General features: G+C 38.6%; 1 protein-coding gene across 2 annotated transcripts in view; it reads right to left on the bottom strand.

The window, feature by feature from the left end:
- LOC137273360 (regulator of G-protein signaling 3-like) overlaps positions 1 to 21746 on the bottom strand; it is a 157525-nt gene that overhangs the window by 30911 nt on the left and 104868 nt on the right. Inside the window, exon 1 of one of the 2 annotated variants that reach the window (XM_067805971.1) lies at positions 1027 to 1289. The exons of the other annotated variant lie outside the window; for it this stretch is intronic. Coding sequence (XP_067662072.1) covers positions 1027 to 1095 — 69 coding nt within the window. The 5' untranslated portion in view covers positions 1096 to 1289. Of the gene's footprint in view, positions 1 to 1026; positions 1290 to 21746 lie in introns of those variants that run through there. 2 annotated transcript variants of the gene reach the window in all.

Here is a 21746-nt window from a genome sequence, read left to right as displayed (position 1 = left end):
TCCCTCAGTTATTTGATTTCAGAATCTCAGTACATCCCTCAGGCATCACCCCTCAACACTGCCAACTTATAAGGACTGTGGTTTAGCCTAAAGATCGAAGGGTTCGCTTGTCACACCGAAGACCCAGGTTTGATTCCTCACACAGGTACAATATATGAAGCCCATTTCTCGTGTACCCATTTCTATAACACTGCTATAAAGAAGCATTCAATTTACAATTTGGTGTTTGAATCTTCACATAGACATTCAGTTTACCTTTTTAATGAAAACCCATTTTGAGCCATCTAGTGTTCTAGACCCTGAAGTTTGCAACCTGTCATTTAAAAGGCCATTAAATAAACCTGACTTGAAAAAGAAATTCATCTTGATAAAACACTCAAAAAATCCCTTGAATTCTAAAACCATGTTTTACTCTATAGTTAATATAAAGTGTATAAAATGCTTTCTCCAAAACATTAGGCTTATGTTGGTATATACACAAATGACTTGTTTAAAAGGAAACAAAACAAAACATTTGCGAGTATAATTGATTTGAAGTATATGGATGTATGAATTGAATCATTTATACAAAGATATACAGTAAGAATGTTTTCATTAATCTGTTTATAAATAAATTTTGGGAATACTCTCAAAATATTTTAGTAGCTTTCAGAAGTGCTGTGGTTGCTCAAGAATAAAAACGCTTTAACACTTTCGGAGGCTCAAATTTTATTCTCAGTTTTGCAAAGTGTAATCAATTGTTTGAGGAAGCATGAAAATGCCTTCCAATCTCATTAAAACTCAAATTGGCTCAAACATTCAGGAACCATGTTTTTGCTGTACCAATTCCCATTGTTCCAGTGTCAGAACTGTTTTTGGTTCCTATTTTTTACGTACCTTTGGCACGGATTCAACCAATTATGTAAGGACTTATTTCTGAGGTTTTATGCAACAAGTTGACATATTCTTAAAATATTGAGATAATGCTCAATGGGGCAATACATTTACTCACTCACACACACACCAAGACAGTCATTAATATCTTACCTGAAAGGACATGCTCCTGGAGATTTTGGAAAACAGGCTTCGTCTTTGTACAATGTTTGACCCTGCCATTATGCAAGACTTTATCCACAATCAACACTGGAGGCAATTAATGGTAATTATTTATTCCGCTGATGAAGTTCTTGGATGAATATCAGCTTCAGGAAAGGTCGGACAATTACTCCACACCGTCACTAAGCTATACACAGCTATACATCATACACACATATACCATTATATGTTCCAAGACTGGCATACAGCCAAGTAGTTGTATACAATATCACATTGCTAATTATATGCCTCTGTAACAAGCATATATCATGAAAAACCTGTCAGCCTGTGTTTACACTTGAGGGTCGTAAATATGAAAAATATTAGGGCATACTGACAAGTATTTGCTTTTTTTCTTCTGTTGTGTATTAAGTGGTTTCCAGTAAAATTTTCTTTAAAAATGCTTAAAAGACTGAAATTTAAATAATTAAAAGTGAAAACTATTTGAAAAAGTATTTAAGCATTGTAAATTTTAATAGAAAATGATGAAGTCAAATGTGATGACAAATAAGATTAAATTATTTAACAGTGCTCAGGAGAGCAAGATCGTCAGATGATTGTTCAAATAACATCTTGGAAAATGTGTCTCTACTTCATCAAGGCTATTGTTTATGTTTATGCACAAGTTTACTATCTATAAGTATGAGCAAACAAAAATATAAGGGTCAGTTCATAAACGTTTGTGTTTTCTGAATATCCTTTAAAATTTTCACAATCACTAACTTGTTCTGCTGTGCAATGAGTCACTAATCTGAAAAAATAACTTTATTTGGCAAAATGTGAATAAACAACAAAGAAAACCCAAATAAAGCTGATATGTTTCATACTTAGAAAATCAGTGAAGTTTCCAATTAATTCCTTTTTTAAAATGTATTTTCTATTTCAGATTTCACTGTTTCAAGGGCTTGGTCTGTGCATCAAGCATTGTGTTTTTTATTTAGTGAGCAGGTAACAATATCAGTATCACTCTAATGGACTCATAACAGGAATTTCCACATTTAATATTTCCATCAAGACTTTTCCCATGTTTACAGTCTTCCTACTTCCCATTACGTCACAGCACGTCTAACTGCCCTGATTGTTTCCCCACTCACTGTTACAACACCCCAAATGAACCTCTGCGACCTTGTCACAGACAGGAAGAGACTACTTCAAGGTCATCCATGACCTCTGATCCTAGCCTTTTACTTCCACCACCATCAGCTGCCCCTGTGCCAGCATGCATTCATACACTAACAAGCTTCCGGAACTTTGTTTCACCCATATGAAACACTCCTTCCATTGACAGGAATTCATTCAGTTTTTACACCGTGTAACACTACATGGAAGAATTGACATTTCCACAGCTATTGCAGCGGTAACAACAGAGTCTCCGGTTACCAAATACTGTGAAAGTATCGCCTGGTTTCTAGACTGAAATGTGATGCTGGATAGTTGTAAGCTATAAAATGTTATATAGTTGGAACAGACAACACAAAATTTTAATGACTGTAACAGGACATTCATAAGGGGCAATACACCTAGAGTGAGTGAGTGAGTGAGTGAGTGAGTGAGTGAGTGAGTGAGTGAGTGAGTGAGTGAGTGAGTGAGTGAGTGAGTGAGTGAGTGAGTGAGTGAGTGAACATCACATTTCTGACATTCCAGCAATATTCCAGCAGGGAACAAGGAAAAGGAGCCTCACACTAGAGGGCAACACAACTGTGAAGAACAACACAACTAGAAGGCAAAGCAATTGTAAAGGATAACACAACTGTAAATTTACAACAGTTGTAAAGGCCAACACAGCTAGATGATAACACAACTGTAAAGGCCAACACAACTGTAAAGGACAACTGAAATAAAGGCCAACATAACTAGAGGACAACAAATCTATAAACGACAATGAAAATAAAGGACAACGCAACTGTAAAGGACAACACAACTGTAAAGAACAACACAACTAGAGGACAAAGCAACTGTAAAGGATAACACAACTGTAAATGACAACACAGTTGTAAAAGGCCAACACAACTAAAGGATAACAACTGTAAAGGCCAACACAACTGTACAGGCCAACTGAAATAAAGGCCAACACAACCATAAAGGCCAACATAACTAGAGGACATCAAATCTGTAAAGGCCAATGAAAATAAAGGACAACTGTAAAGGACAACACAACTGTAAAGAACAACACAACTAGAGGACAACACAAGTGTAAAGGACAACACAACTATAAACGACAACACAACTAGAGGACAACACAACTGTAGAAGACGACCCAACTACAACAGAACACAGTGTTGTAATATGCCAGTCTCCTCCAACTTGAAGAGCATGTGTACATCAAGTAGACAAACGTCTCTGTTACTCATCACAGTCTTGTACAACGCATCACCAATACCTCTAGCATCTAAAAGTACTGCCTGCACTTCCAACTTGCACACATACTCACATCAAATTTGGCATGTCACAATTTCAAACCAGCATGGTACAATAAAAAACACTGTTACAACCAAAGTCCTAAAAACTCTTATGTAAGAACATTGAGCATGCACTGGCCATGTGACTTCACTTGCAGAAACACCAAGGATTCATGCACGATTCATACAGTGTGTTTTTTGTAAATATCATCACTGAACAGAGCACAACAGCCGTCTAGAAGATGGTCCATGTAAACACTTGCAACCAAAAACACCTGACAATCAGCTGATCATGAGATCTGAATGTCAATGTGAAGGCCATTCAGTACACAGCAATGCACCAGCTTGGCCTCATCTGTACATGTGTTCTGTTTGAAACACGAGTACCAGCAGTGAAGTTTTACAGTGTGGTTTATTTACAATATGTCTTCAGGAACACATCAGAGAACTGTGAAACATTTACATTAAATTCGAATATGTCTCTGTTCTTTAAACCCCACCCCCACCCAAATCTTCATTTAATATTCTTTGAAGGAAAATACAACATTTTAAGACTCAAGAATTTGTCAAAACTGACATGAAAAGTATTATTCAAACACAGAAATTGTTCACTGGATGGCCGAAAGAAACTTGTGATGTTCACTCCTTAAAACAAGCACTTAAGGACTTATATGCCTTCAATGCTTGAGGACCAACAAAATATTCAATTACACAATTCGGTAGTCCTAGGATAACAGACTTATTCAACCCCTCTGACCAGAAGAGTAAATATTTGGTTCCTAAAGACTAATTACAATATAACTCAGTCTGGGCTAGTATAAGCAGCCACACACACTCATGCATATAGTCATATAAGTGAAATATTCTTTAGTGCAATGTTAAACCCCATTTCATGTCACCTCACCTTTCACTTGGTGAATGGCTGAACAAGTTCTCATGCTGACCTCTAAGCAGCCAATTTGTGTCTGTTTTGGAGTGAGTTTAGCTTTACACTGCTTTTAGCAATATGCCAGCAATATCATGGTGGTGGACACATTGGATTTCGCACATTGTACCCATGTGGGGAATCGAACCCGGGTCTTCAGTGTGAAAAGTGAATGCTTACCCACTAGATTACTCTACAGCACCTCTATGTAGGACAGTGAGGACAGGGATGGGTGGTATTTGAGAAAGTAACAGGATATACGAGGGGCAGCCAATGACTTACAGCTGTCGTAAGTGGACTGGAGTAAGAATGTAAGTCACAAATGAATGGAGTTGAATGGAAGAATGACGTGATTAGTGTTGAAATGGAATCTCATAATTTCACAGGAAAAATTTACACAGACAAAGATGCCTCTTGAGAGAATTTAAGAGAATGGTCAAAATTTCAAATATAGCAAAAAAAAAAGAACACTTTACATGTCAAGGTCACCTCATACAAAACTAACCAGCAGTGGATTTCATTCCACTTTGATTTGAAATGACTGATCAGCAACAATAAGTATGTTTTTCAATATGTCTGACATTGTGGCCATATTTGAACTTTTTGAACATTCGTTTTCATTCAGTGTTAGCCAAAATGATTGTTTGGAAAAAATCTTTAATGGGGTAGTAGTCTAGAAATATTCATCTTCATCTTTTGATGCCATGTGATCAGAAGATGCATAAATATCTGTCAGATACATATAAACAATGGATCAAAGAGAGAGATATCCCTATTGTCCTCGTCAAAACTGAATCGCCACTATTGGAATCCAACCATCCTCTTTTTGAAAAATGCATTCGCTTTTATTAAACATTTCCCATACACAGAACATAACTGCAAACAAGATTTATGAGTACATGCACCCAGTGCCTTCATGTCTATGACTGACATAGTGACATAATGCCTCCTAATGATGGCAATAACGTTTACTTTAATGAGTTCCTTCAAACAGAGAAAGTTATCATTCATAATCCTTTTGTCAAATCTCACTGGAATGAATTATCATGGTGATCTGTAATGACATCTTTATAAACAGCACCCAATGGTATTGTATAGGACTGCAAGGGCTCGTCTCAGGCCATGTCGTCAATACCAGATTGGTCTGGTTTAATGCGGTAGTTATCGTGGTAGAATAAGAAGGGAAACCCAGCTCAGGGGTCTTGAAGTGCAAAGTGACTTCACTTTAAATTTTTCAGGCTTACACTGATGCCTTGGTACTCAAGACGGATGATTGTAGGAGACTTTGTGGACTTAAAAAGGACGACTGCACAGTCTCACAACATGTTCATTCTATTAACAACTTGTTTGGAAATCTTCAGTCTAAACTGTGGCCAAAATATTAACTTCACAGTTAATGACACTTTTTTTAAAAATGATTTCTTGCATGTTTTCATTTAAATCCAATCACAAAAGTGACTTCATATTATGACAATAAATGAATATTTCCTCATCAGCAATGGTGAAAGAATGGGAGTAATAGTGTTTGCTCTCAGATAATATCCAGGTGATGTTGCCTCAAAAAGTTCTAAAGATATTTTGAGAAGTGAAAAGTCTGCCATGATTACAGGCTTAAAATCACTGTTTGCAACACCTTGCTTGCATTCAGATCATAACTGTCCCCCAGCAACTAAAATTGGTTGTAACAGGTGACTGAATGGATCAAACAGTCAGGCCCAGTGACATGTTTAATAAATCCAGTGAGAAATGTGGGTAAGATTTTCGGTCCAAAGTAACTGTGCTTGTTATAAAAGTCTACTTAGTGGATTGGTCAATCTTTGCAACATGTCATAAGTTGCTGTTTGACTTATCAGGTGGTCGGACACAATGTCACTGACCAATGTCAAGATATCCAAACTGCATGGGTCAATGTACTGAATCACTGGATTATCTGGTCTAGACCTCATTTGTTACAAACCCATCAAACAGCAGGATTGGTTGGTTGGTTCAGCAATATTCTGCCTATATGGCAGTAATCTGTAATTAATTGAGTGTGGGCCAGAAAAAAAGCAGCGATCAACATCAAAGGCATCGTTCTACTCGATTGGTATGTGATGAGATGTGTCAACCAAGTCAGCAAGCCTGGCCACACGTTCAGTTAGTCGCCTGTTACAACAAGCATGTGTTACTGAAGATCAAATCTAACTTGCATTTTAACAGGTTCATGCAACAGGAATAATGCAGAATGTGATGTTCTACACAAATGATTCCAAATCTCCAAAGCTTACATTAAACCACAACAGATATTCTTTCCATGGCAAAAAGGATACGAGCAAGTAATACATTCACGAAGGTTTCTTTGCACCTCTTGACATTCAGCTTTGTGTTGTTGACTTCACTTATCTGCCTTGTTACTAATCATTCATCACAATATGCATAAACCCTTCAGACAGGTGACATTCATGCACCTGACACTGACGCACTGCATTGTCAATATGCTTTGGTGCAAAGTGTGACTGAGGGAAGAGCTGGGATGGGTAACTTGTGGGATGGGTGAGTTACTTCTGACAATGGATGCCCTTCTGACTGCCATATGTTTGTGGAAAGGTGAAACTTCAATATACTTCAGAGTACGAGCCTTTCCTTGGCATGATGAGCGAACACTTTATCCAGTAGGCTACCACCCCTTCAGTGTATGAACCTCTCCTTTGACATGATCAGCAAACACTTAATCCAGTAGGCTACCACCCCTTCAGTGTATGAACCTCTCCTTTGACATGATGAGCAAACACTGTATCCAGTAGGCTACCACCCCTTCAGTGCATGAACCTTTCATTTGGCATGATCAGCAAACACTGTATCCAGTAGGCTACCACCCCTTCAGTGTATGAACCTCTCTTTTGACATGATCAGCAAACACTTAATCCAGTAGGGTACCACCCCTTCAGTGTATGAACCTCTCCTTTGACATGATCAGCAAACACTTAATCCAGTAGGCTACCACCCCTTCAGTGTATGAACCTCTCCTTTGACATGATCAGCAAACACTTAATCCAGGAGGCTACCACCCCTTCAGTGTATGAACCTTTCATTTGGCATGATGAGCAAACACTTAATCCAGTAGGCTACCACCCCTTCAGTGTATGAACCTCTCCTTTGACATGATCAGCAAACACTTAATCCAGTAGGCTACCACCCCTTCAGTGTATGAACCTCTCCTTTGACATGATCAGCAAACACTTAATCCAGGAGGCTACCACCCCTTCAGTGTATGAACCTCTCCTTTGACATGATCAGCAAACACTTAATCCAGTAGGCTACCACCCCTTCAGTGTATGAACCTCTCCTTTGACATGATGAGCAAACACTTAATCCAGGAGGCTACCACCCCTTCAGTGCATGAACCTCTCCTTTGACATGATGAGCAAACACTGTATCCAGTAGGCTACCACCCCTTCAGTGTATGAACCTCTCCTTTGACATGATCAGCAAACACTTAATCCAGTAGGCTGCCACCCCTTCAGTGTATGAACCTCTCCTTTGACATGATCAGCAAACACTTAATCCAGGAGGCTACCACCCCTTCAGTGTATGAACCTTTCATTTGGCATGATGAGCAAACACTTAATCCAGTAGGCTACCACCCCTTCAGTGTATGAACCTCTCCTTTGACATGATCAGCAAACACTTAATCCAGTAGGCTACCACCCCTTCAGTGTATGAACCTCTCTTTTGACATGATCAGCAAACACTTAATCCAGGAGGCTACCACCCCTTCAGTGTATGAACCTCTCCTTTGACATGATCAGCAAACACTTAATCCAGTAGGCTACCACCCCTTCAGTGTATGAACCTCTCCTTTGACATGATCAGCAAACACTTAATCCAGGAGGCTACCACCCCTTCAGTGCATGAACCTCTCCTTTGACATGATGAGCAAACACTGTATCCAGTAGGCTACCACCCCTTCAGTGTATGAACCTCTCCTTTGACATGATCAGCAAACACTTAATCCAGTAGGCTACCACCCCTTCAGTGTATGAACCTCTCCTTTGACATGATCAGCAAACACTTAATCCAGTAGGCTACCACCCCTTCAGTGTATGAACCTCTCCTTTGACATGATCAGCAAACACTTAATCCAGTAGGCTACCACCCCTTCAGTGTATGAACCTCTCCTTTGACATGATCAGCAAACACTTAATCCAGGAGGCTACCACCCCTTCAGTGTATGAACCTCTCCTTTGACATGATCAGCAAACACTTAATCCAGTAGGCTACCACCCCTTCAGTGTATGAACCTCTCCTTTGACATGATGAGCAAACACTTAATCCAGGAGGCTACCACCCCTTCAGTGTATGAACCTCTCCTTTGACATGATGAGCAAACACTGTATCCAGTAGGCTACCACCCCTTCAGTGTATGAACCTCTCCTTTGACATGATCAGCAAACACTTAATCCAGTAGGCTACCACCCCTTCAGTGTATGAACCTCTCCTTTGACATGATCAGCAAACACTTAATCCAGTAGGCTACCACCCCTTCAGTGTATGAACCTCTCCTTTGACATGATCAGCAAACACTTAATCCAGGAGGCTACCACCCCTTCAGTGTATGAACCTTTCATTTGGCATGATGAGCAAACACTTAATCCAGTAGGCTACCACCCCTTCAGTATATATACCTCTCCTTTGACTTGATGAGCAAACACTTTAGTGAATGAGTTTAGTCTTTACGACAAACTAAGCAATATTCCAGCTATGTGGCAGCGGTCTGTAAATAATCAAGTCTGGAACAGACAATCCACTGATCAACAACATGAGCATTGATTTGTTCAATTGGGAACCAATGACATGAGTCAACCAAGTGAGCCTGACCACCCAATCCTGTTAGTCGCCTCATACGACATGCATCGTTGCCTTTTATGGCAAGCATGGGTTGCTGAAGGCCTATTCTATCCCGGACCTCCATGGGGTAGCGAACACTTTAACCGGTAGGCTACCATCCCTTCAGTGTGTGATCCTTTTCTAGGTGTATCTCAGTATTTTATGTCCCTGCTACAGTAAAACAGTTCCATGAGACATTTTGATCCAACTCAATTGAAAGGTAACAATCACATGACCATCTCCTCTGACCAGGTACCCATTCACTGCAGGGTGAACAGATGCACATTTTGAAGCACGTTACTTACTGTAGATGTTGACTACTGCTGTATATAGTGCCATCCAACCACTATCCATCACCAAGGCTGATCAATGATTTATGATGATATTTTATCCAAGCGCTGCTGGCAGTTTTCAACCTCATAAAGATCAGGTATTTTCTTAACAGAAGCTGTAAATCAGTCTATGAAAACATTTTCCTCTAATGGGTACAAGGCAATGTTCTTGATCAATAATGGATGTGCAATACAGTAACCTTTGTGTAACTGACTCAAAACCGAACCAATGAATTTCAGTTTAACTCGAAAACTGATATAATATAATACTCAATGAAATGCTGATCATAATCTAAACACCAGACCAACTCGGCGAGGTTTAAGCAGAATTTAGGCATGAATTAAAAACGTTGTTTAACAAACTATCATCAAAACATTGACACAGTTGACAATTTGTTATGAGGGAGGAGTGCAGAGAAAGGGACAGCCAGGTGTGTGAGAAAGAAAGGAGGCAGCACAGCACTGGTTAATGAATGAAAAACTTGGTTCTTGTGCATGTGCATCTCAAACACCTGGGTGTCCCTTTCTGCTTTCCTTGCAATTTTTCAGTCCGCTTTTGAGCCAAACTGACTGTACACATGTGTACGCAGCCCAGGTACACTGTCTGAGACCCGTGAAGTTCGGGGATTTAATAGGTCTTGCAACTAATGGAATCAGGTGGTCAGACTCACTGACTTAGTTGTGTGTCAGATGTTCTCGTCACGGTATGGCTGAAATCTTTCCGCTAAATCACGCTAAATATTAACTCACTCACTCATTTTCTTTGTTCAAATAGAAAAATAAACTGGAAATGGTTTGCAATGTTTCCATACTCAATTTTCCACTATAGTTCCGTCACAAAAATGGGACAAAATGCTGAAAAGTTAACTTAAAATAGGTAATATATTAGGCTTAGATGATGGGAAAAGAACCTCTTAAATCATAAAATTGACTTTTTTCATGTAAACATCTAAAAACCTTCTTGAAATACAACCAGAGTGGCTTTTATATGCTACTACTGGTGTTAACAAATTGAAACCTGAACATGTCATGAGCCTTCTTGATTCCACAAAATCTTTTCTGATGAACTAAACATCATATAGGTGAATGTTTCCCAAAGTCCTCTGCTGAGGAAGATAATAATGAAATGTTTTCTATTACTGAGCTTCACGAAGCTCTTCAACATGCTGCACCTACAGCATCAGGTTTCACTTGTCATCACTTCCCAGTTGTACAAATCGATGCTCATGCTGCTGAGCATTGTCTGATCCAGACTCGATTATTTACAGATCACGACCATAAAACTGGAATATTGCTGAAAGCAGCATTAAACATCATCGTATCCCATTTGCAAAGATTGATGCTCATGCTGTTGATCACTGGACTGTCTAGTCCAAACTCGATTATTTACAGAACACCACCATATAGCTAGAATGCTGCCGGAAGCGACATAAAACAACCAACCAACTTTCAGTTCTGTATCATTGTATCTCAAATGCATAGATCGATGTCCATGCTGTTGATCACTGGATTGTCTGGTCCAGACTTGATTATTTACAAACCACTACCGTACAGCTAGAATATTGCTGGATGCGACATAAAACAACCAACCAACAATCTGTTTTGTCGTCAGTCACACAGTACACAATAAAGGACACGAGAAACATCTTTCATCTAGAAATTACTCCAAATACGGAGCCTTTAATGTCAGGTCCCTATGAATAATGACAAAAGTAAATCAGATTTCCACCACCAGAGAAAGTAAATCCACCTTGAACAGCAATGTTTCATGGCCTGCCATGGCAACCTTGCCTCAAACCTCATCCACACAACAGCTAGTGCAAATGACAAATCACGTACAAAATGGTGCCCTTGTCTTAGAATTAAATCACCTTCACGACATTTCTCATAAATAAGATCTCATTATTGAGCCAGAATCCAGCTTCAACTATACGATAAATAAATTTGCATCATATTAGAAATAATCTGTCCCTACTCTTTGCTCACCTGGCTTCATGCATTATCTGTAATCATAACAAATATCAGTAATGTCAACACAATGCACATCAAACTCAAATATCCTTCATGTACAGTAGAACTCTCTAAACTGGCACTCATTGGGAATGAAGCAATAATCCAGTCTAGACAATGTGCTGGATTGTAGAGCTGAAGATAAAGACATGCTTCAGATGGGACGGATATTTTATGTTGGCTTTGACAACTTGCCAGATTGAACAGATGCCGGTTTGGACAGCTGTATATATTCCTTCTGCGTAATGTTGTGAATTGCCTGCTTCATAAATGTGTCAGCATCTACACTGAAATGTTACATTTATTGCAATAAAGAAGTGGTCTATACATTGAAAGTGTTTACCTTCATATTGGCTAATAATTCTTAAAAAGTCAACCCTAACTATAAAGTTCCCCCATTTTATACACCTGGGTGTTGTACAAAACAACTTTAGCACTAAGTCTGTGTTTTAAGGTACAGGAATTACAATCACCTAACCGCTAAGACTGCTTTGTAAAAAAGCACCAGACAGATCATGTAGTCAAGCATAATCTGCGCTGTATACCAACCATGGGTATCTTGTCCCTGTTGGCCTTTCTGATGTCCCCCACCCCTCGCCCCTATGGTAAGCAGTCATTATTTATATTGAAGTAAGTACTGAACAAGGTTAACAAATTCATCCTGACCAGTTGTGCAGGAAAACATACTATCAATTGTTTTGTATACTGATAATAAAATCGTACTCTGAAACGTTTCAAACCTTCAGCCGAGTGTCTTCCTTACTCAGTCTGGGCAAAGGTTCATATAGCCATCAAACCAGGACCTATATTTTTTAGGCTCTCTTAGCTCCAAGATACTTGTAACTTACTGTTAATGCATGGTATTTAAGGCAAAATTCACACCATGAGAGGTTCGAAAATCTGGACCCAGGATCAGCATTTAAACAATCTTTACCTTATAATACCAGTGATATGTTGCCCAGCCTGTGGAGGATGGCTAATGGTTAAAGATACCAGGCAGAGCAGACATGATTGACAAAGATGTCAAATGCTAGGTTAGTATCTAGCTGTGATAAAGTGAAAGTGGAGTACATGTGGAAGCATGGTACTAAAACCGCTTTAGGGTAAGTGTGGCATTGGACATAGGTTGTCATGAATAATTTTATGTCAAGATACTGCAATGTTTTATTTGGTGTTTCTCACTAAAGTACAGAGTCTGGTACTTTTCAGGGTTGAGTCACATCCTGGTTTCAAGTCCACAATCTCAGGTCTGATCAGGCACCTAATTTCAACTTGATATTACTCTCAAAATATACCACTCCAACGAAGCTCAAGAATTTGCTCATCTGATTTATGTTAATGACATGGAAATAACATTAACTCTTTCTTTGTGTTCCTTAACTTGCTCAGAATCATGTTTGTGTTTTGGAACGACAGTCTTCAGAAATATTTCAGGTGAGTGAGTGAGTGAGTGAGTGAGTGAGTGAGTGAAGTTTAGCAATCTTCCAGCTATATGGAGGTGGTCAGTTAACAATTGAGTCTGGAACAGACAATCCAGTGATCAATAGCATAAGCATCGATCTGCGCAGCTGGGAATCTATGATATGTGTGAACCAAGTACGAGAGTGACCACCTGATCCCGTCACCACAAGCATAGTCACCTTTTATGGCAAGCATGGGTTGCTGAAGGGCTATTCTACCCCAGATCTTCATGAGTCTCAGGTGAATAACTGACCAGATTTAGCATGTTTATAATGAGTGACACCAGTGGGGTAGGTAAGCTCACCTTTTGGTGAACACCTAATATCATCATTACTACTCTATCATCATATCGTGACAATCAGAGGACTGTCTATTCAAGACTCAGTTTGTTTACAATCACTGGATTGTCTGGTCTAGATTCAATCTGTTTACAAAGAACATCATACAGACATACTACTGCTGAAACAAACATATATGTATGATACTGTGACAATTATACAGTTGACTCTACTTCTATCAGAGATTTCTTATGGATGTGGAAATGGTTTTGTTACTTCTATTCCAAGTGTCTGATATGAAGGTTTGGGGATGCCTAGGTGCACATGTGCAAGACGTTTTCTCTGATCAGAAGATGGTTCTGAGGAGAGGTGAGAGAGTTCGACTTGCTGGCCTAAAGCTGCTGTCAATTGCTTCAGTATTATCACATAGAGGGTAGACTTGGTATCCATCTTGATGTCATTCATGGACTTCCAATATTGCCACCATAAGCCCCACCATTCTGACCTCTTAGCATTTCCTACGGAACTCGTCCAGATTTATACCACAATAGAGTTATTGCGATGCAAATATGAATGTAAACAGCACAAATTATACTATCTGCAAAGCCAAGCAAGTCTTACAACATACTGGCATATCAAAACCACTTTTCAGCTCTTGACGGAGATGTTCTATCTTTTCATGACACTCAAAATTTATTTCTATGATATGTTATGAGTAAATGTAAATGCAGTGATTATTACCATCAAAAGTCAGTTAGAATATATCAATAATAGGTGATTAAACTGTAATTTCTAAAATATTTTATCACTGAAGCAAATGCTAAGAATTACGTATGATTATTAAATGAGTCAGTACAGTTTTACACCACTTTAAGCAATATTCCAGCAATATCACAACGGGGCACACCAGACATGGGCTTCACACATTGTACCCATGTGGGGAATTGAACCCAGATCTTTGGTGTGATGAGCTAATGCTTAACTGCTAAACTAAGGTTTTATTAGATACTAGAAAAAACCCAAATACATAAATCACTGAAACATTTTCCAGATGAATTTTATTTCTTGTTTTACAGATCTGCCTGTTGTATTTGTTTAAGAATAAGATAAAAGAAAATATTTTTTCATCTCAAAAAGTAAAATCCTGATGTTTTTATTGGCCAAAAATGTAAACTTTCAAGAAAAAAGTTTGTTAGATTGTTGGGTTTTTTTGTTACATACACACTTCCTAAATTGCCAAAAGTAAAATACTTTAAGTATTTAGAATATTACTTTGATTGTAGATTTATTCTTATTTTTTCCCCTTCTACCTTTAGGTTTTCAGGACAAGATTCCATAAAACAAGAAAAAAATTGGTCTGGCCTTACATAAAAAGGTTTGTTCTGGCATTTGAATCTATAAGACTATAAAAATAGACATGTCTTGAGAACTTTGTTTTCTTCATAAATTTCAATTTGCCCCTGTGAAGATATGATATATGTGATGGGTTGATATGACTTGGCAACAGATCGAGAGAGAAGAGTTTTCAGTTTTACAATTCACATTGACAGAAGCACAAAAATAAATCTCCACTGATCTACCCAAAGTTACGAATCGCTGTAATTAGAACCACACCATTTTTTCTAAGTGGCCTACTTCAGCCTAAACTTTCAAAATCACTGAATGATTCCAACTGTGAACACGACAACACCATCGGCAACACCATCGGCAGTTGACAGTTTCATCAGGGCTGCTGTCTTGCCCAGAATAGCAACAATGTAGCCATTCGTCTCATGAGAATTTTTTCCCTGAAATGCCAGCGCTGGTTTGCGTCAAATGACCAATCAGCAGAGATATAACTGGAACGCATTTTGTTCTAGTTCTCGCAGTGTCATCACAAATCTAATTTCCATCGATATCAGCTAAACAATATGCTAAAAATAACCGACTATTCAGCTTATGATCATGGTAGGCGACAGGTCTGATTGTACAGTCAAAGAAGTCAGCAAACTCTAATATGCCATCATCTAGCCGGCATAGACAATACTTGTGGAAACAGGAATGTAATCATGAGACAATTAGTGTGGCATATATGCAGCTGATGGACTGGCAAACAAGCCTGTTCATAATTACATTATGCATCATTAACACTGAGAAACATATCATTAAAGGATTAACACCAGTAAAGTGCTCAACAACTGTAAACAAGATGGCTGCAGTGAATGAGTGAGAATGGTTTTAAGCCGCTTTTAGCAATTTTTAGCAATATCTAGGCAGTAAATACCAGAAATGGGCTTCACTCATTGTACCAATGTAGAGAATCAAACCCTGGCCTTTGGTGTGATGAAAGAACACTCTAACCACTAGGCAACCCTACCACCCCCAGATGGCTGTAGTAACGTGTTGTAATAATATATTGATGAATGTGACAGTCATCTTAATTTTTGTCCTATTTGTCCAAGTATTTTAATGATATGTTTCAAGTGCACATTATAACCAGAAAGAAGGAAGCATGTACATGTGCCTATGTGTGTACACTTTCACGTTACTCCCCACATGGGGACCATGTGTGAAGAGAGTTCAACCATCAGACATACCTTCTCAAACAGCACCACTGTCACAGAGAGTTCAACCATCAGACAGCACCAGTGTCACAGAGAGTTCAACCATCAAGCAGCACCACTGTCACTGAGAGTTCAACCATCAAACAGCACCACTGTCACAGAGTGTTCAACCATCAAACAGCACCACTGTCACAGAGAGTTCAACCATCAGACAGCACACCTGTCATAGAAAGTTCAACCATCAGACATACCTCTACTGACAACACCACTGTCCTAGAGTTCCACCATCAGACATCACCACAGTCACAGAGAATTCAACCATGAGACAGTACAACTATCACAGAGATTTCAACCAACAGACATACCTACACTGGCAGCACCACCACAGATAGTTCAACCATCAGACAGCACCAATGTTACAGAAAGTTCAATCATAAGACATATCCCTATTGACACCACTACTACCACAGATAGTTCAACCATCAGACATACCACTGTCACAGAGAGTTGAACCATCCGACATAGCACTATTGATACTACTACCATAGATAGTTCAACCATCAGACATACCACTGTCAAAGAGAGTTCAACCATCAGACATACCACTATCAGAGAGAGTTCAACCGTCAGACATACCACTACTGACACCACAACTACCACAGATAGTTCAACCATTAGAAATATCTTCTCAGACAACACCACTGTCACAGACAGCTGAATCATCAGAGAGCTCCACTGTCACAGATAGACACCTCCTGTTTGGCTAATTTCGTGAACTCATTGATGTAGCTACAAAGGGGATCTATTTTAGGAATGCTGGCAAGTTAACTAACACAGTGATATTGATGAAAGCAAATGAAAAAGGGTTCCCAGTTGAAGAGAGAGAACATTAACTGGTCTCGTAACAAGATGAAGGTCCCATCATCGAGTATAGTGGTATTCATCACAAATACAAGTAGTATTTTTATTGATTTTGTTTCTTCTTTTATTAAGTGTTAAGTGAGGCGAGAAAGATGAATGAAAGTTTGAATTTTATGTTTCAAGTGAGTGCAGGCATGAGTGAGTCACTCCGTCTATAGACAGCCAATTAAATCTGGGTAACCCCAGATGTCGATAGTGTAAGCATTTATACATACCCTCACAATATGATGAGACATTTCAAATCCTTAAGAACTGGATAAGGAAGAAATTTCCAGATCAGAATGCTCATAGGTAGACAAGCATTGAGCATGTTTAGACCGGAGTCAAATAAGGACAAAGGTATTAGGGTACTGTGGACTCCAAAGGGAGAAATATGAAAAAGAAACATAGCCTCACTACAGGTGTTGGACAAATAAAGTGAGAAAATGGAAAAATGAGTTTACTTAAGTGAATCCATTATCAATTAACTCTCAAGGAAACCCACTGTATATCCATCCAATGTTGAGTTCATTTTTCACAGTTTACATTATTTGAAATCTTCCTCTCAGAGGTAGCACAGCTTGCATCTGAACACAAAATATTCAAGGTCAATATTCACGAACAGTTTTGACCTTTACCGAGCAATCAATGTCTACGCAGACGTCATTACCTAAAATAGACAGAACCTCTCTCCACTTCACAATTTGATGGGTCAGAATAATTCAGTGTTTGAAGGAGGCTCAGATGTTTGATACATGGGACTGGCAGTGATAAAAATGATTGTAATACCATGTTGGTTAAATCTGATCAAAATCACTGCCTAAGGCCATAGATCAAGCGATTCCCGAATACTTTAAACTATGGGGTTTATATTTGTGTATTGCAATGAGATTCTTCTTCAGTGGACCTGGCCTTATTGATCGGCACCAAAAATAGAACACATAAACCTTAACATCGTAATGATCTCTTGACTTGATTCTAGAATTCTTGGAATGTTAAAAAAGGGTAAGGAAGAGATTGCATCAAGAATTGGACGATTTAACTAACCTTTGCATTAATTCCATCTGATCTAAAGAAAGCGGAAAATAAAACCCATGAGAGGCATTCTGCTGTTTTACTCAAGTTTGAATCAAACATGGAAACATGTGACCTATGTGGATAGTAATAGAGGAAAGGGTTTTAATTGTGTATCTGTCTCAAACCTAACTGAAAACAAATATGAGACACAATCTATGGCTACCACTCTCTTCCCTTAACTTCCCCCCCAAAATGCCCTGACAATAATTACCAACAAATTGAAATTTAGAAAATTCTCTGAAATGTATGTCTCAGCTTGTATGGCCTTCATGAATTTACAGTGGGTTTTTTTCCTGTTTGCCTTCATCAATTTTACATCTATATCATACCCGCCTGAATGGACCAGATAATCCAGTGATTGATAACATAAACTGTAGTATCAACCAAGGCACCAAGCTTGATTCTCATCCACCTGACATTTTGCAATATGTAGGTAGCCAAGAGGTACATATATATCTTGAATATAGATTTTACTTCAACAACTGACTTGCCCGTGAATTCAAAGGTCCAGTTAGAATATTGGCCTTTAGTATCCTATGCTTGTTACAAGAGGTGACTGACGGGATTGGGTGGTCAAACTTGCTGACTTGATTGAGAAGTCATTGGTTCCCAGTTGTGCAGATCAATGTTCATGCTGTTGATCACTGGATTGTCTGATACCAAACTGGATTATTTACAGACTGCCACCATAGACATAATACTGCTGAATGTGGCAAAACTCCACCATAGACATGTAATGCTGTTGAATGTGGCAAAACTAAACTCACTCACTTAAAAAGTGAACATGGCTTTGTACAGCTTTTCCCAGTATTCTAGCAAGATCATGGTGGAGGATACCAGAAACAGGCTTTACACACCATACCCATGTTTGTTGAAAGAGGCAACTAACGGGATCAGCTGGTCAGGGTCACTGACTTGGTTAACATGTCTTTGTATTCCAATCAATGTTCATGCTGTTGATCACTTGATAGTCTGAACCAGACACAATAATTTACAGAGTGCCTCCAAAAAGCTTTAATATTGCTGAGTGCAGCGTAAAATACAGGAAACTAAACTCAATCAATCAATTTTAGAAATCATTTCAAAAGGCCTTGAAAAATTGTTTTGTATATCTTTTGCTTATATGTTTCCCATGAAATTGTTTGGTACCACTATGTTGGTGATTTCAGACAGATGACCATTATTAAGATAGACACAGCAGCAGGTTGTCCTGAATCTCCAGGTTTCTGTGTCTGACAGTCTTCTTGAGATTCTCTTGATCCCTGACCATGATTGTCTGCCTAGTCTGTCTCACAGTCCCTAAACCATGTCTTTTTCCCTACAGCCTAGCCCTCCCTGCAATGCTGAACGCCTAAGTAAAGCAAGTCTGGATTTTTCTACATTCTGAATCTCTGGTCTCCGTGGGGCTCCTTTCAATTTAAATGGGTTTATTTGTTACAATCAAAATAATACATATTAATAGACTAAGCGTTAGTCTACATTCTGCCTTGCATAATAGGTCAGAACCATCTCAAGAGTCATTAATATGTCATGGGGAGGTTTTACGATAAGGAAATCATCAAGGAGCTATAAAACAATGATAAGAAACGATTGTAAATGCAAACAAATGCACATATACAGTCACTATAAAGCCTTGGTGAGATGTTTGGCTATGTAAACGTCTGGCTGAGAGGACAGTTTATCTATATATGTAAGAGAAGATCTAAACTGATTAAGGGTCCTTAACATCTGTGTTATACCTTTATCACTTTCAAATGTATGTTCCTACTCCACTGGGATTATATGATGCACATAATTAGCTGATTCCTGCTGTTTATCTGAAATTTCATTATTTCCATGGCCTTGATAATTGTTAATAAGTGGTATGGCTGGTTTGCTGTTTCACAGAGCAATCAGCAATTTAACTAGCATAGCAACATCTACATAAACAAATCAGGACTAGACAACCCAGTGATATGCTGAAAGCCCCTCAACAATGTCACAGAGTCTGACTCCACTCCTACTATACAGATATATGTTAAATGGACAAAACATCATTTTATTTTATTGTGAAGGTGTCTACACACTATATGACATAAATGGCGTCTGTCTCCTTACTAGATTTTTAAAAATCAATTTGCTGTGCAGGGTTGTGTTCCATTAGGCATGCCAGACGGTGAGATGAAATGGCCTTTTATTGTCAGACTTAAGAATATTTTGCTCACATGTGTGTGTGGCTGCTTACACCAGCCAAGTCTTAAGTTGGTCTTACAGTGCTAGTTCACATGCCTCGGTTAAGCACGAATTTCCCTACACAGACATATTATGCTGAGAAAGTGAGTGAGTTTTGTTTCACGCTGTACTCAGAAATATTTCCGTTATATGGCAGCAGTCTCTAAGTAATCGAGTCTGGACCAGACAATCTGATCACATAAGGTAGTCAGACTTAGTGACTAGGTTGATTAAGTGTCATTGTATGATGTTGCTAAATGATGTTGCTCTTGACATCAACCATTGGTTTGTGTATCCCTGGTTCTTTAATAGGGCAATTTGAAACAAATGGTAAGAGCATTACCTCACTCAAGTATACAATGCTGAGTGAGTGAGTGAGTGAGTATGGTTTTAGCAATATACCAGCAACATAATCCTGTCTGGAAGAGACAACCTATTGATCAACACCATGAGCCATATGTGCAATATGTGCAATTGGGATCTGATGACATGTATGAACCAAGTCAGGAAGCACATTATATTGACTCCAAGCTGACAGTCCTTCTTGTACCCATTAATGCCAAACACCAGGCATGTTCCAACAACCAACAAGTAGCATATTTTAACATGTTTTGGTGTGACACGGACGAGGATCAAAACAGTGACCTTTGGCTCGCTGAGCTCTAACCACTACACTACTACTACTACTGATGCATGTTTAATCATAATACTCATCTTTTTTTACTGATTAAAAAGTAGTTCTGCTATTTAGATCACACCCACATCAAACGATATGTTTCAAATGCAGAGTTGTGTCCCTTAGCTATGCACCATGGCTGATTATGGCTTCAAACCACTGATTCACTATGGTTAAGGTCTTGGGGTAGTGCCACTGCAATGTAGTATACATATTAAACATGGGTACAGCGTTGACAAATCAAAGATCATACTATCAGGGAAATTCATGGATTCAAACCAGTGGAGGTCCAATTCATTGAGATATTTGAAGATGGGTCAAAATAACTAAGTGACCAAGCAATCGATCATTTTTTCTCATAATTGAACACAAATAATTTTGGAACACTTAACTGCTTTTAACAATACTTGTCACAAAGTTGATTTTGTCTGGTAAATTTATAAGAGCTACAAGCTCAATCCACATTAGGATTGAATTTATCTTGAAGACTCCAGGAATTTTAGGTTCCCAAGACATGAGTCATCCTTCAAAGATGTAAAATCTGTAAATCTTGTACATTTTGCCCCAAACTTGAAAAAACTATTTGTTTTCTACTTTTTTCGTGCAAACAAACAGGAAAATTTGATAAATATCAAGTATATTCAATGACTGATTGGTTGTAATGAACCAATCATCAATTGTGAGATTTTGACCAATTTCCCAAATTAATTAAAACACCCATTTAGCAAATCCAGGAATATCTTAGCTGTGTTACTCAACACAGTAGATTGATTCAATGGTTGTCATCTAGAAACCAACACATAGTAACTCAATTAGTCCTCTTTCACAAGGTGATGCTAACTTCTTCCAAGCCAAGTGGTGTGTTGAAAAATATGAGGTAAGGTGGGATTTAGCATTGTCTTTAAGTTGTTTTTTTTTTGCTGTCTAATGTTGTACTCACCAGACAATCCAGTGATCAATAGCATGAGCATGGATCTATACAACTGGGATGTGT

Source organism: Haliotis asinina, chromosome 2 (genome assembly GCF_037392515.1).
Source record: "Haliotis asinina isolate JCU_RB_2024 chromosome 2, JCU_Hal_asi_v2, whole genome shotgun sequence".
NCBI classification, from domain to species: Eukaryota; Metazoa; Mollusca; class Gastropoda; order Lepetellida; family Haliotidae; genus Haliotis; species Haliotis asinina.
This window is presented reverse-complemented; position numbering and strand designations above follow the sequence as displayed.